This window comes from Varanus komodoensis, unplaced genomic scaffold (genome assembly GCF_004798865.1).
Source record: "Varanus komodoensis strain SLA01 unplaced genomic scaffold, ASM479886v1 scaffold1, whole genome shotgun sequence".
Lineage (NCBI taxonomy): Eukaryota > Metazoa > Chordata > Lepidosauria > Squamata > Varanidae > Varanus > Varanus komodoensis.
The window spans coordinates 1,523,298-1,539,688 of record NW_025335268.1 but is presented as its reverse complement, the minus strand read 5'-3'; the positions used below and the strand labels follow the sequence as shown (position 1 = coordinate 1,539,688).

The following is a 16,391-nucleotide window of genomic DNA, read 5'->3' as shown; positions in this document are numbered from 1 at the left end:
ATCCCCAGCAGGCTGTGATAAAGTGGAGAAAAAGGAACAAAGGAGGGAAAGGGGTAGAAAGCCTGTGGACCCTTATATTTTTGGCTGTCACCTGCCCACCATGGCATGCATCGCCTAACACACTGCACCTGAAGGAAAGCGGTTTCACAGAATCATAGAATAGTAGCATTGGAAGGGGCCTTTAAGGCCATCCAGTCAACCTGCCTGCTCGGTGCATCCCTGGCAGATTGCTCTCCAGTCGCCTCGTGAATGCCTCCACTGTGGGAGGGCCCACAAACTCCCTAGGTCACTGGTTCCCTTGCCAGGCTGCTCTCATAGTCAAGAAGCTTTCCTTTTCACTTTCACCTCAACTTCAAAAAACTTCAAAAATTTTCCCACTCATGACTTAAAAGTCTTCAGTAGCAATTTCCATTTTCTCCACATTATGGAATAAGTACACTGTATTATCCACAATCTTCTGATCAAACACTTTAATAAAACCATTGCTCGAAATAAAATAAGTTTAACAAAAGTGCCAGCTCCTTTCTGGGGTAGGCAGGCCACCAAGAAGTCTTTTTGCTCTGCATTCACATGATACTAGCTTCTGGTCCTTTCACAGAGAAGCACCTTCTTGCATCCTGGAAATGTTTCTAACTTCCCTTGGCCAAAATTAGGGCTAATTAATTAATCTCATCTTCTGTGAGAAGGGAGTGCTAGAACACAGACACCATGTTTGCACATCGGGGGAAGAAGTTTTAGCTGCCCAACCAAAGGGATTTGAAACCTCAGCTGAAACAGCGTCCAGAGACAGAGTGTCTTCAGCCAAAGTGCCAACCCTGGACATTGCCTAGAAGAGGCTCTGAGTACATTTCCCCTCCTTTGGTCACTTTTGATAGCTCTCAGTAGGTGGCAAGCTGTCAAGAGAAATGAAAGGTGTGACTGAGGAAGGGAGTGAGGAACTTCACCCCCTTTAGTCAACACCTTTGCGCACACCCCCAATATTTAGTCCCTTACCTGGCCCACATTTCGCACTTTGTCCTCGGCTTCTAGGTGCTGGGCAAAGTGCAATGTGCAGGCACACCTTTCTCAATGGGCAAGGATTTTTGACCAGCGTGCTGGTTCCTTTAAAATTCTGGTTTCCTCTAAAAAGAGGTTCTGAGTGAAAAATGAGTCATAAAGCCATACATGCAATGCAGACAGACACACACCAAAGTTAAAGACCATTTCATTTTTCTTTTGCATTAAATCCTTCTTAGCAACTATAAATTATTTGGCTAGGCCTACTATTAATTTCCTTTGCCCGAGCAAGGAACATATAGGACTACCCAGTAGAAGCACAGTTGGTTTCTAAACACACACACTATTATTATTATTAGCAGCAGCGACAGCACATTTGCAAACATATTCTTTCCACCCGCCCCCAAAGCCAAATCCAGCCTTTCTTTCTGATTGCTCAGCTAGGCACACGCTTCTTCACCAGCTTAGTGAAATAACGTTAAACCATCTGGTATGCTTAAAGTAGGCAGAAGCTTCTGAAGCAATTAGGGCCATGTAGCAGTCTACTAATCTAATGGCTCAGCGGTACAATGACCCAGCGCAGCTGATCCTCAGTGACTCATTACAGCAATTTCCAAGTTCCTAGAATGGTACAGGCCACGACTCCAATCCTACAGCAATGGCCAACCCTAACGGCTGCCTTTCTCGGCACTAAATTAGAATCCGTGAAGGTGACAATTTTCTTTTTTTAAGCCTGCATTTATGTATTCTAGATGCAGAAGTCCTTGCATGATGTACTCTAGATCGCCTTGGAGTTTTTAAAAATAACTTGAAGAATGGTATAAAAAGTATGTCCATGAGTCTACAAATAGCACCAGCACCAGATCCCTTCATATTTGTTGCCAGATACTTACCTGACATTCTACGTTGCAGTAAAAAGCCTGCTTACACCTTCCACACCTGGACAATCCTTCTTTCCTTAAAAAAAGAAGAAAGAAATACACAGTTACACCTACCTGGTAACACTAAAAAAACTAACCAGCCTTCAGCACTGCAGCATGCAAAAGCTAGTCGGATCAATCAAAGTTCCCTTGGGACAAAGGAGGTATCGATAGATATTCTTTAGAATTTAAGAATTAAGGTATGCTGAGGGAAACTTGATGCGAAAGGCGCTCGTGGATTTCTAAATGGTTCCCAAGAATTGCTTCTTTTCCCACCATCTAATGGAAGCATTTCAAAATGCCAAGCTGTCCCGGATGGGTGCACAGCTCTGCCTCCAAGTTGCTATTAGAAAATCCTGTAGTGAGTTATTTAGGACTCAGTGACACATGGAAGAATTCTGTGGGAGGCCCAAGAGAACCAAAGGATAAGAGCAGAGGTCAGTGCCGGCAAAACCAGGAACAATGCACGGGCCTGTGCTCCATTGGCTCCCCTCCAAAACCTCCTCCGTGGCTCTCTCCCTCCAGGTCTCACTGCCCGCAGCTTCCCAGAAACCAAGGGACTGGGCCTTGACACAATGAGGCAGGGCCACTGGGAGCAAATGTCTCAAGTGCTGGGTCATCTTGCCATGGCACGCATGACACAGCAGAAGCACTAGAGGCGGTAATGACTCCCAAAGCATCCTGGAATCATTTTGGATCCAATGGTTTCTGAGGGTGGACCCTTTTAATGGTCCCTCACCCCAAATGAGTCCTGGAAAAACTTATGAGCCTTGGCCATTTGGACTCCTATCAAGCAGACCCTGGCAGGAGAGTGCTTCTGAATGCCTCTCCCCATACATTGAGTTGTCTAGTATTCTGTCATCAGCTCAACATCAGAAAATGCATTTTCTCAATGTGAAGACATTTCCAAATAACAAATTGCCCTATCTTAGAACATTTTCCACAAATAATCCCACGCAGAAATAGCAAGCAACCCCCATCCAGGGCTCAATCATGGATCTGATCCTGGTTTCCTATCTTGGTTTAACTAACTGAAGTTTGTAAATCCAGTTTCCCACTTTTGCATGAAATTGGAACCTGTGATTTAGAACAAATAAGAAACGCTTTTAGATCTTCTCCTCTTGTCTTCAAAGGGGGATGAGGAGAACACACTAAAGTGCGTGTTCATGTATGCCAATAACAAGGAACAGGGGTTTCCTGTTGCATCTGAATAAGGGAGAATTCCAGCCTTGAAAGGTGGCTTATACATATTTTAATTTTGCCAAATTTTGACCTTTGCAAAAGAGTTGAACCAGGTTATCAAGAATCATGATCTGTACAAATGTTTATTTTATTTATTTATTAAAACATTTTTATGCCGCCCCATTCGCTGAAGCCTCGGGGCGGCTTACAACATGTTGAACTATTCACCAGTACAACTTTCCAAATCCGCCCCATAAAAATCAACTTATGCTGACTGTGAATCAAACAGAATGGTTATATGCATCAAACTTTGTTCTTCTCATTGGACAGGCCTGGATCAGGGAAAGTAATTTGTTCAGCTACCATATAAAAAGTCATATTTATCTTGAGTTTACAGTATCCTTTTGAGTTCTGCACAGCTGAATCTAATACACACAACAGTGCAACTTGTTTAACAGATTTCATCAAAGACATTACTTTAGTCTGTTGTGAACTGCCCAGAGACTGTGGTGATGGGCAGTGCAGAAATGAAATCAGTAATAATAAAAACACTGTCTTTCTGTGTCTATTTAATACTGGCATTTGCATATATAAAAGAAAACAATTTTAACTGTTTCAAACTCTGAAGTCTATGTGCTGGATAAAGTTATTTGATGTGCTGAGATTGCTGTGACAAAGAAATGGACAGCCCTCTTTTCCTGAACAGTTTTCGGCAACTGACAAATTCTTGGGGGTGTCCCCCCCACCTCTTTCCCCTCCCAAGCGGCATCTCCTGTAGGGACACTTTCACACACTGGCTTTGAAAAGGAAATTCTCAGATACAATTGCAAAGCACACTGCATTGCAGCAAAACTATTTGGCAAGACTTCTGCAATGCAACACATTATACCTGGGGAAGCACGGGGATCTCCCAGTGGCCGTAACCATGTAAGTGCCAAGAGAGATTTATAAACTAGCCTTTCTCCCCAGCCAACACAGTGCTGCATAGAAGTGATTGTTATGAGTCCACAGTCCACTTATTACGGTGAGACTGACACTATAGCTTTGCATTTAAAGCTTTATCAGTGTCTGGGATTTTTTTTAAATCATGAGAGCTAGCAGATGTGCATTTATGGGAGCCATTTGTCAAAAGATGGTTTCTAGATACAGAAATCTCTCCGGAATGTTTTCAGTAGGAAAACTATCAAGGTTTTGAGAAGCTGGGACATCTGGGCATCCTATGAGAGAATATTCTACTGACAACAGGTTCATTAGGGAGGAGGCAATCGGGGGCTACTAGCCTTTGGGCTACATGCGTCCTCCTTCACTAGAGGTGGCACGTCTGCATACACAAGTAGATGAGGAGCTGGGCAGGAGTTCTTCTTGAGGGATCCTGATGGCAGCTGGTCAGCCACCATGTGTACAGAGTGCTGGACTAGATGAATCCTTGGCCTGATCCAGCATGGCTTTTCTTATGCTCATATCTCAATATTCTTTCTGGCATTTCATCATAGAATCATACAATAGTAGAGTTGGAGGGGGCCATGAAGGCCATCGGGTCCAACCCCCTGCTGTTGCAGGACACCAAGTCACACCATCCCATTTATGTGGCTGTCCAGTTTCTTTTTTTCAATGTCTTTAGTGTGGGAGGCCCCCTGCCCCCCTTCTAGGCAGCTGGTTCCACCGCTCTGACAGCAAGGAAGCTTTTCCTGATATCTAGCCTGAATCTGGGTTGTCACAGCTTGAATAGATTGATCATTTATTTATTTATTTATTTATTAATTAAAACATTTCTATGCCGCCCCATTCGCCGAAGCCTCGGGGCGGCTCACAACATAAAATTAAAATATAATACATACAACAAATAACAATATAAAATAAGTCGCCCTGGCCAGATAAAATAAGCAAATAATATTAACAATTAAAATGACGTTTAAATAAAAAGGTCTTTGCCTGGCGCCGAAAAACAAATAACGACGGCACCAGGCGGACCTCTCTGGGGAGCGCATTCCATAGATTCTGTGTCCTATACTCTGGTATCAGCAAAAAGAGATCTTGACCTTCCTCTTTCTGACAGCCTTTGAGGTACCTGAAGAATGCTATCATATCCCCCTTCAGTCTTCTCTTTTCAAGACTGAATATACGCAGTTTTCTCAGTCCCTCATCACAAGGCGACATTTCCAAACCCTGGATCATTTTGGTTGCCCGCCTCTGGACCCTTTCCAATTGTTCTGCATCTTTCTTAAATCTTGGTGCTCAGAATTGGACACAGTATTTCAGATGAGGTCAACCTATTCGACTTATATGAATGACGTGGAACAGGAATTTTGAACATAAATTCATGTATGTGCATGCACATATGTATACATGTAATTTCAAGACCACTTTAGTGCATCTCTGATGGTTACTGTGTAGCTGCATGTTTCTCCCCCTCTTTTCTGTATATGTGTTTATGGTTTAGCTCTAGTTTTGTATTCTCAGCAGGTTGTTTTTTGCTGATGTTTGGTTTTTCTGAAAGATTGCAAAAATCAAATAAACATTCAGAGAGGAGGCCAGGTACAGGTGAAGACTGGGCAGAGTGGAGACAGAAAAAGAGAATGGAAAACAGAGCGAGAGCAAGCGAGAGAGAAGCAGAGTTTGCAAAAGGCTGAAAGCCTCAGGGGAAAGGCACCCAGTGATCTTATGTCACACCACTTCATTTCCCCCTGTGGTCCTCTTGGATATTTGTGAATAAAAACATGCTTTGCAGTCTTGAAAGCAGGGCCAACCTTTTTAATGAGGAATAAGTGGTGATTAAGAGTGGTGAGTATGTTCTGCTGACGCAACCATTCTGCTTAATCCCCTGAGAAATACCTTGCAATCTATACCTTAATTACAGCCCACAGCAACCTTCTTCATGCACTAAGCTCACCTCAATTGGCTTAGTGCCATGATAGGATGATTCTTCGATACAAAGATGCAAAATTATCCCTTCTTTTAAGCCAGTTCAGCCAGGTATTCTCTTCCAAAATGAGCACCAAGATTCCTGAATTCGCTGATATTTCTCCTTTTCTTTTTAAAAAATACATTGGTGACACTCGAGACTGGATTTTGAGCACATGTAACATACTGGCCTGACTCAGTTGGGCATATCTGAGCCTCATAAACTGAGATATGAGCAAGTCTTTCTGCCTAAACACACAGGCTCTGGCAATCAAACCAGAAAGATGTTCATTGACCACAGTCTCTTCTTTTGTCCAAACCAAGAAACTTAACTATTTAGAGGCTTTGTGGTTTGACAGTTTTCACTGTAAAGAGAAGAATGCATGTGTTGAAAAAAGGTTCATTAAACACCTTTTTGTCTGAACTCACTGACAAAACAGGTGGGGACTTTGCTTTGCCACAAGATAGTGCTACCCAATGAAGTTGTGATCAGGGCTGTGGAGTCAGTTGGAGTTGTGGAGTCTGAGCCAGAAGCAATTCTTCGGTTACTGGAGTCAGCGTCACAAAAAATGTACTGACTCCAACTCCAAACAAGTTTAAATTGTAATATAATATGTTACAATTTCCTATTTCACAGATAATAATTTGAGTAACCTATTTTTCAGGTTATATTTTCAGCATATATTTTAATTTCATTTATTAGTGAAAGTGGTGTTCCGTGGAAAATTCACAATGACAAAAAAGTGCCAACAAAGTCAGATGTTTTTGAACACTTTACAATAACAGCACATGGGAAATACTATGTGTGTGTATATATTATGGAAGATGATGATTGTGAAAAGGCATGTGTTGCAAAAATTAGCAGTTTTTGTGGCTCTGATAAAAAATGCACTGTCAAGAGCATCAAATTTAAAAAGGTACTTGCAGCATTTTCACCCTAAAGTTTTAGAAGCTCTGAATAAGAAAGACAGCAATAAAGGTGCTTCATCTACTTCATGGCTAAAGAGAGATGAGAAACCTACTGCAGTCCCAACATGAAGATTCTTTGCATCTGACAAAGCTGAGTGCTTTCAATCAGTATAGGAAATAAGTAATAATTAGTGCATTCCTATATTGATATATAAATAAAGGAGTTGGAGCTGTAGTCAAAGGTTTTATGTATGGACCTGGTTAAGATTTTACAAAACTGAGCACTGGGGATATGGGACATGGAAAGAGACACAGAACCCCAAGCTGAGGGTCACCTGATGTCCATTTGGAAGATTACAACATGGTGTGCATTCCTGGTTTGCAGTTTCTTTGGACCGAAGCCTCCAATCACGGAGCCTTCCATTTGCCCACTGCCACCCCAGGCTGAGACGCAGAGAACAATTGCATTTCTCCATTCTCCTTTATGCTTTCCCCTCTAGATGGGCCCCCGAGCCTGTCTTTTGAAGGTCTGTTGGCAGGAATGGGGCTGGAGGGGCCATAAAATTTCTCGTACCCAGTTCTCTCTTCTTCTCCTCATACACAACACTGCCCTCTTTCAGACCTCTCCAAGGCTGCTTTTGCAAGCTCTTAATATAGGTGCTGCCGTTCCTTCTAGGACAGTTCCAGGGGAATAGGAGCCAGTGCCGGAATTAGATATTGGAGCCCCCTTCTGAGATCATAGCAGTATCGGTGGCCTCTAAGGGTGGTCTCTGAATTAAGCCTAACCTACTGCACAGTGCTGTTGCTGTGAGAATAAAACAGGGAGGCAAACCTTGTTAGCCACCTCCAGTTCCTTGAAAAAAGAAAGGCCTTGCATAATGCAAATATATATATGGACGAATAGAGACATATACCTGTTATACTATATATCACAGATCTACAGATAAAGATATAACTGAACCAGGCAGGTCATAAAGTTCTGCACTGTTTGTTATACCACGTGTGCAAGAAATGTGCGCAGAGGAATTCTTTGGTGTGGCAGCTAGGCATCAGCAAGTCATTAAACTTCTGACAGCACAGTAGATAACTTGGGCTCTTGGCTTTGAATAATTTAGTGCCACCGTCACGAGCTTCAGGGCCACTCACTCCAATTCCTCCATGAAGAGTTCAGAGCACACTTCTGAGGTCAGAGCCAGGACTTTGGCTTTTCCTCTGGCCCTCGAGGCAACATCTTGCAGCCACAGAATTGTGCTCCATGTCTCCTAACATATTTATATAACAGTATGAAAATACCTGAACATGCTTATTTGCATCTTCCCTTCCTATTCCTTTTTCCAGTCCAAAGTCTGTATTAGTTCCAATTTTTGCACAGTATGTAGCAAATTTTGAATAGTTTAAACATGAGATAAAATAAATGGTATTTTCCTTGCTGAGTGAGAAACCTACCCATGCTTGAAAAGGAAGATTACTTTAAATGATGAAGTATATCAATTTCTCTTCTGTAACTGTAACATTTGTACTACAGTCTAACATTTGTAGCGGGGGGGGGGGGGAGAGATTAGTCACTTATCCATTTACCGAGATGGTAATGATACTACATATCCAGTAAGAAGAATGTACTATTAATAGCAGAGCTAATCACACTTCTGACATGTAAGAAGAAAGGTGCCAAACCACTTTGAGCTCATACCCAAACTTGAGAGCTGTTAGGAATACAAGGCAGGACTTGAATATTGATCCTCAGTCTGCCCTTCTGTGAAAATCACAACAATACCTTTTCAGGACAAACAACGCAAACACTCGGTCTAATTAACAGAGCCTTTGTCAATGCCAGCAAAACAGGGTCCAGTTAACTTTACATCAAAACCCACTTATGGTGCTAGCAACTGCTTTGGAAAGCAAGTTAAAAGCTGCTCTGAGGAAGAACTCCATGCAAGCTGATGATACAGGAAGTGCAGAGTTGAGTACTATTTTATTCCATGCAGGTTTGTGGCTCATCCATCCATATATGGAATGTCCAAAGACTACCAGGACAACTCTTTGCACGGTTGTCTAACAGAGAGAGGAATAGGGAAGAATGGTTCCTGCTTTTTCCCCAAGCCAGATTCTTTACTTCTGGATGTGATCAGCTCTTAGGGCCACACAAGAGCTTGCACAGGTTGTCCTGAGCATGGGAAGCAGGCAATCTGGACTGGAGACCTAGTGCGGCAGCTATTCCCACCTGGCCTGCTGCAGCCCTGATCCAGATTAGGCATCCTCTACCTCCAATTATTATGAAGAGCATTCCCATTTGCTTTAATCGACAAAATGTGCCATTTAGCCCTTGACCATAGGAAATGCTCATTTCAGTGCACCTGAGGAGGCACAGAAGGCAACAATGGATTACAAACTTAGCTACCTAGGAATGTCAGCTTTTGTTTAAACACACACATACATGCACACAAAACACATGTCTCGTTCTTGTGACTACAAAGATGTGTTTGCAAGCCTGTTGGCAATCTCTGGGGCAATCCGAGAAGCCAGAGAGACGGCTGAATCAAATTTGCAGTGGTGCTAAAGTGCCTTTGCTCCATTCATAGTTAGCAAAAGCAAAATAAATTATGCAAAGAAACAAAAAGGCAGAATTACACAAGTTTTTCTCAATTTGCATAATTCATAGAGATAGCAAAATCCTGCTTTACTTGGCACAGCGTTTAAATTGTCCGGGTGCAGAGCTTTAATTATTTATTGTGGTTTACCTACCCCACCCCAGAGCTTACTCATCAGCAGAATTGAGCAAAAGATGCTCTAACGTGACATGCCTGATCCTGGCCTCCGTAAAATGGGTGGTATAAAACAACTCTGACATCGCCTTTGATGCTAAATAACTAGAGATTCTCAGGACAGATATGGCCCGTTCCAGGTTATTATATAAAGTGTCACCGATATATATTAAAGTAAGTACAGTGCCGGCATATACTTGTAGAAGGGTTGTAACATACTACTGCCCAAGGAATGCTGCAGAAATTCCAAATATACTGATGGTGTCAATTAGGGAAAATAACCTGTTTCAAACTGCACATCTAAACGCTCTGACATCATTCCAGCACAGTCATAAGCTGTGTGAGAAGATTGTGCTAGTTTTGCCTGATAAGACGCCAGCTGTTTGGTTTTTTCCCCACTAAAATTTATGGTGTCAACTTCACAGGCCCCGGTTCAGATGTAATGTAAAACTGTGGTTTATGCTAAGCATAATTAAGAACCCACATTATGATTTGATCTTCCAGACAGACCACAGTTTAGAGGTACATGTTTACCTCATTTTCTATCTGCTCAGTAGTCAGATTTACAAGTTCACTCCCTTCTCCATGGTGAACCAGCCTCTCGAGGCAAAGCAATTTGCATTTCTGTTGTGCAATAGATTTTTTTGTGGCAACCCAATGGTCCAAACTCCAGTCTGTCCGTTGTCCATAAATTCAGACACAGCAACAAACCACAGTTAGCACAAACTGTAGTTCGGAAACCAGGTTCCAACTTTAGTTTCAGATGCCAGTAAGCCAGTGCTAAACAACAGTTTGTGAAACTATCACATGCAGAGATAATATAAATCTAAACCAAATGGTGATTTCAAAGAACATCTGAACCCAGCCTCAGTTTTGCTATCCTTCCAGCAAGAAACAGAATATCTGCAGAAGATTATAAGCAAGTTATCCCATGGGAGGCACACTGTGTGAATAACGAAGTGCATGAAAGTGCCTGAAATATAATTATTGTTTCCAGGAGTCACACATTCTTTTGTACCAGTGTAATGGTGCAAACACATTCTGTCACTTTTTGCACCACGAAATCCACACACTACAAAATAGCATTGTCCTCACCTCCTGCTTATGGAACAACTACAAGCATCTGACTGGCTGTTGTGAGAACAAAATGCTAGACAGACAGACAAGCTTTTTGTCTGATCCAGATCAGCACTTCTTATTTCCTTAAAGAATTCTTCCTGATATCCATGAGCAATAAAGTAATCACTAAACTTGTTTTCAGTCAGGTCATAGCGACAGAAAAGAAGTTATGTTTCTTCTTGCAATTGGAGAAATAAGGCAAACAAAAATAGAGAAAAAGAAATAAGAGGCTTACTAAACAAACTAGTGGTCTGTGTACATTTTGGAGAAGAAAAGCAAAATATGAAAGAAAAAAACAACCACATTATTTACTATATTTTCATTCCCTACAGTTCCTTATTTTTGCACATTCTCCATCTCAGCCCTCACCTCATCCTAAAAGACAAATGAGTTTAGTACCCTAAGGAGATGTTTTTATGGAAAAAAAATTCCTACAAATCCCAGCATACCCCAGACTTATTGCCTGTCACAATATCCATAGGGTAGTGCCTTGAAGGACTGTACTGCCTACCAAGTTATTCATTTCTACAATGAGAAGGGCCAGGGTTCAACAATTTCTCTGAATGAGTTTTGCAACACTGGATGCACAATCCCAGCTCTGATGGTAATTTGCATCTATTCAAATTACCTCTTTTATGTGACTTTTCACCGTTCAGGGATCTAAACTCAATTCCAGGGCTATACCAGAAGAGCCCCAATATCAATTAAGGTGTACACCTAAACCACAAATTCTCAGCAAGTCTTCTTTTGAAGGCCCATGAATGTATGTTTGGGACCGACTGAATAGCAGCAAGGGTCAAAAAAGGGACCAGGAAGCAGGCACTGAATAAAGCGTAATTTGAGCCTTGTCCTAGATCCCATCCTAAGCTCAAGACTAAGAGTGCCCTTGAGCATATACAAAGCCACGTTGCTGGCTTCTCTGGTGCGGCCACGTGCCCGTCTAACAAGGTTGCTGCCCCTTCAACAGCCGAGAACAGGCACAAACTCGGGCGACGTGGGAGCTACCGCTCCCATCAGCCCCAGCCAGCATAGCTGAGACATGATGAAAACTGGAGGCCAGTGGAAATGGCGACAAGTTGCCGGCCGGCGATCGACAGACAGGAAGCGACGCGTCTTCACCTGATTTTCTGCCTTTCAGGCAGTGGTTAGCACCACAGAGGTCTAAGATTTCGCCATGGCACAAGACGAGGAGGAGGAGGAGGAGCAGGAAGTGGAAGGCCGGCTTCCCTGGGATCGCATCGCATCCCCATGCATCTCGGCTTACTCGGAAAGGCTTCTCAGTGAGAGGACGCAGGGTTCAGACAAGCACGTGCTTCCCGCATGCCACCCCCCCGGCCACACACACACACACTCTCAGCAGCACGGCAGGAGGCCACTGCCTTCAGAAGCGATCAGAGCGAGGCGGAAGACGTCGGCGCTAGGATCCCTAGGCGGCCGACGCCGTGGAGGCAGCGCCTGCTCCTCGCTGCCTTGCATCCCTCCGCGCTCGGCCTCCTCCTCCTCCCGCCTGCCTGCCTGCCTGCCTTCCCTCCCTTGCTTCCTTCCTCCCTCGACGGGCGGGCCGGCCGGCCATTCGCTGGGCGCAGCGGCTACCTGGCGAAGCAGCACTCGCAGTGGTTGCCCCTCTCGTTGACGGTCAGCACGCAGGTGAAGGCCGGGCAGGAGAAGAGCAGCTCCCCGACGGCGAAGCGGCGCCGCGCCCGCAGTCCCCTGCCCTTGCCCTGGCTCTGGAAGCGCTCCAGCCCCTCCGCCTCGCGGCCCTCCTCCGCGCGCATGGCCCCGTCTCCGGCTGCTACTGGAGCGCGGGCCCGGCCAGCCCGCAGCCCCGCGGAACATACATGGGCATGGGCAGCGAGCGCAGCGGCAGCCCCAGCCCCAGCCCAGCCGCAGTGGCAGCAGCCGGCTCCCTGGAAGGGCGCGCCGGGAGCCCGCTGGGTCCTAGAGCCACCGACCGCCGTGCAGCGGCTGGCAGGCGTGTCGCCCTCTCTTTGAAGCAGAGAGCGCGCCACACCGGGGGGGGGGCGTTTGCCCACCCCCCAGCCCGGACCCTATACTGGAAAGACTGGCTGAAGCACGTGCAGAGGGCGCTCACACGAAGCTGCGCCCTGCTGCAGCCCGGGAGGAAGACAGGCAGCATTTCCCTCTGCCCCACGCCGTAGTGCGGTCTTGCTTGTAGCGGTGTTGCTGTTGCTTTCGATTTTCTAGTGAGTCCACGTGAAAGGGTTTCTATCCTGAAAGATGGGCTCATAATTAGAGAGAGGAAGGCCAGGTGCGGGGACCATGGGAAAAACGGGAAGGGCGACAGGTAGACTGCGAAAAGCTGGAAAGGGTGTCTCTTTGGGATTCTAGAAAATTGGGGGTTAAGCTGTTCTGCTTCCACTTTTTCCATTTTTGTCTCCTTTACATTTCTAATGATGCATAAAAGAATGAAAAGAAAAGCTTCTCCCAAAGGGATATGAGCTGTTGGTATTTGACAGCAAAATCAATTATTACTACTACAACTATTGAGAACAGGAGTAATTGTATCTTTGGAAGGCATGGGTTAGCTATGTGGCCTTCACAGAAGCAGTCTATTCTGGTTTAGCCTGTTTTCCTGTGAGAATAAAAGCAACCTGCTATATAGGGCTATTGTAAGGATTACAGAAACAATGCATGCAAGCAAGACTTTGATTTTTTTTCTTTTAAAAGGTGCCCTTGGAGTGCTAATTAGTATTATTAGCATTTATATAGCTCATTTCATGGGTTCCAAGCTTCACATGACATTGCCTGTGATCTTTCGTTTATTGTTATATAAGCTAAAAGGGCAGGCCATATTGAAGGTTTTCCTAGTGAGTTTGTCCCAGGTGAAATGTATTTTATTTTATTTTCAAGGTGGCTTGCAGTTAAAAGCAAAACAACTCACTTAAAACAAATACAGAAGTCTAACTAGCCTCAACAGCAGGATGATCTAATGAGAATTAGCAAATCAGCATCAGATCTGAGTCCTCAGCTTGGTGCTTGGCACTTACTCAGAGGTACTCTTTCCTACGCTTTCATGAGTTCTCATAAATATTGGTATCATAAAACAATCTCCAGAGCCAAGTTTCCTCTAATACCACTGTACAGTCCTTTCCAAGGAATACTAGCACATGAACCATCTGGGATGTGCCTGGGTTGACATCAGATATCTTTGAAGATAATGGAAAACTCAGCATAATATTTTGCACTGATGATGGGAAGTGTCTACAAGTATAAGCAAGGAGGAGTCCCGTAGCAGCTCAAACTCTGCAAATATGCACACACATTGGGGATTGCCAGAAATGAGGGTCAAACAGAAATGGGGACCATCTGGCTGTTTAGATGTTGTTGGACTACAAGCTCCGTCAGCCCTAAACAATATAGCCAAATATCTGAAGTGAAACACGCTACCCATCCCTGGGTCAGAGGAAAATGAAATGCAAGGAATACAGATTATATTAAAAGAGCAAAAAGTTCAAGATCTCTTATCGCTGATACCAGAGTATAGGACACAATATTCAACTCAAGTTGTGATAACCCATGTTCAGTCTAGGTATTAGGAAAAGTATTCTCCTCACTGTCAGAACAATATGGCCATGGATCCAGTTGCCTAGAGAAGGTATGGGCTCTCCCATGCTAGACACATTCAAAAAGAAACTGGACAGTTATCTGAGTGGGATGGTGTAACTAGCAGGGGGCTGGACCCAATGGCCTCCTTGGTGCCTTCCAATTCTACTATCCTACGATTCTATGATATGTCTATACAATTGCTACTGTGATCATTCACAGTACACCATTTGTGTATGTGTGTATGAAGCCCGTAAGCTCTAGAAATATTTCCTGGAAGAGCAAGGCATTGTCCCATTGGCCACATTCTCATGCAGAAGGACAGAATGGATGACGATCCCTTGCTGGTGGAGGCAGGAGCTGAACGGAAAACCATTTTCAAGCTTGAATCTCTCTATGTTACTGAAATCTAAGTTCCACAGACAAGTGTAGTGCTAGCAACCACTCAGTGCTAGACATACTTCCAAACCCATTAAAATAACCAGGTTAAAGCATACTTCTAGGATCAGGCTGCTCTGCAAACTCTGCGTTGGCCTTGTTTCTATCTGCAAAAAACAGTGAAAGGTATCGGACCGAACTCAGTCTTGGGATATGTCTCGTTACTGCTGCTCATCAGTTTTAGGCTTAGCTTTCAAAACTTCCTCGGACAAGGGGAATGTGTCTCTTTCCAGACCTTGTGCAGCTGGAGCTGCTGGGAACTGAACTGCAATGTGATCCTCCCTTGACCTAGAGAAAAACTGATCATCCTGGACAGGATGGTCCCAGTACAACTAAAAGTCAACATTCTAAATCCGTGCGATATTGCAACATGTCTGCAGAAGGAAATTTCCGTTCAAAAGAGTTTACTCCTGGAATGTTTGATGTACATGGGACAAATTAGGACCGGGTAATTTAAGCCTTATTAATGGCAATGCAATTGAATACTTCTGCAGTGGGCCAATTTGTGTGTTTCTTCCATTTGTATTTGTAGTTTTCATGTCTCAGTGCAAAACCTCCATTGTGCTAATGTGGAGCTGTGGGGAAAACCATGAGCCTGTTAGCAAAGTTCACTGATAGTGGGGCTTCAGTGGGTGAGTGAGTGGGAACACCAAGACATTGGACTGACAAGTCTGCTCCCTCCAAATCCTTATTTCCCAGTAAGTTACATGACTGAACAGGGGAATTGCCAGAGCCCATGCCTAGTGCTTCCCTCATACTGTAAATATGTGCCACACCACGTATAACACAAGACCTCTTGATAGTATTGCAGCTATAATCTCTGGCCGTATGTGAAGGCCAGTGTGGCATGGTGGTCAGAGTGTTGGACTGGGGACCTGAGAGATCCGGGTTCTAGTCCCCACTGGGTGACTTTGGGCCAGTCATGGCCTCTCATACCAACCTACATCACAGGGTTGCTGTTGTGAGGATAAATTGGAGAGGGAGGAAAAGCTTGTAAGCTGCCTTGCATTCCTTGCAAGAAGAAAGGCAAGGTATAAGTGTAATAGCAAGAGTAACGCGCCGTGGTTCCAATGTAGACTTGTTCCAATGTAAGATTTTAATCAAGCTGAAGCAGTAGCAAAGGCAAGAAAAGATGAAATAATTCTCAGGAGGCAAGTGTGAAACATGAATCACAGAAAAATCTTAACATGCTAGAAACCCTTCATGGCCATAGGTAGAGGGCATCCTACACTTGCAGGCTGTTGCCTGAAGGCATGAGAAGAAAGATTTGCTAAATAAGTACTGCCAAAGTATGAGTAATCTAAGGGCATCGCTCAAGAGCACTGACTTGCTTGCCTTTCATTCATGCCAAATCAACCTTTGCAAACTTTTGTCTGTGAGTCTGTGTAAATTAGGATGATAACTGTTGAAACTTCCCTCAAGTATAACTTCAGCTAAATGCCCCACCTGTGGGCATTTGCGTTTCTTTTTGGCTCGGGTCACAATCTGCTTGTGACAAATGGGCTTGTCTGACTCTTTTATCACAGGTCAAGACTGCAATGTGACGTGCCATTGCTTGGCCCAGCTTAGAAAAGCTTGCAGAGACATTCATTGTCATGGT

General features: G+C 44.1%; 1 protein-coding gene across 1 annotated transcript in view; it reads right to left on the bottom strand.

The window, feature by feature from the left end:
* SMYD2 (SET and MYND domain containing 2) overlaps window positions 1-12,592 on the bottom strand; it is a 37,375-nt gene extending 24,783 nt beyond the window's left edge. The window contains exons 1-2 of the mRNA XM_044425296.1: window positions 12,383-12,592; window positions 1,890-1,953 (exon numbers count right to left, since the gene is read on the bottom strand). Of these exons, the coding sequence (XP_044281231.1) occupies window positions 1,890-1,953; window positions 12,383-12,564 (246 nt within the window). The 5' untranslated portion in view covers window positions 12,565-12,592. The remainder of the gene's footprint in view (window positions 1-1,889; window positions 1,954-12,382) is intronic.
* Between the last annotated feature and the right edge of the window lie 3,799 nt (window positions 12,593-16,391).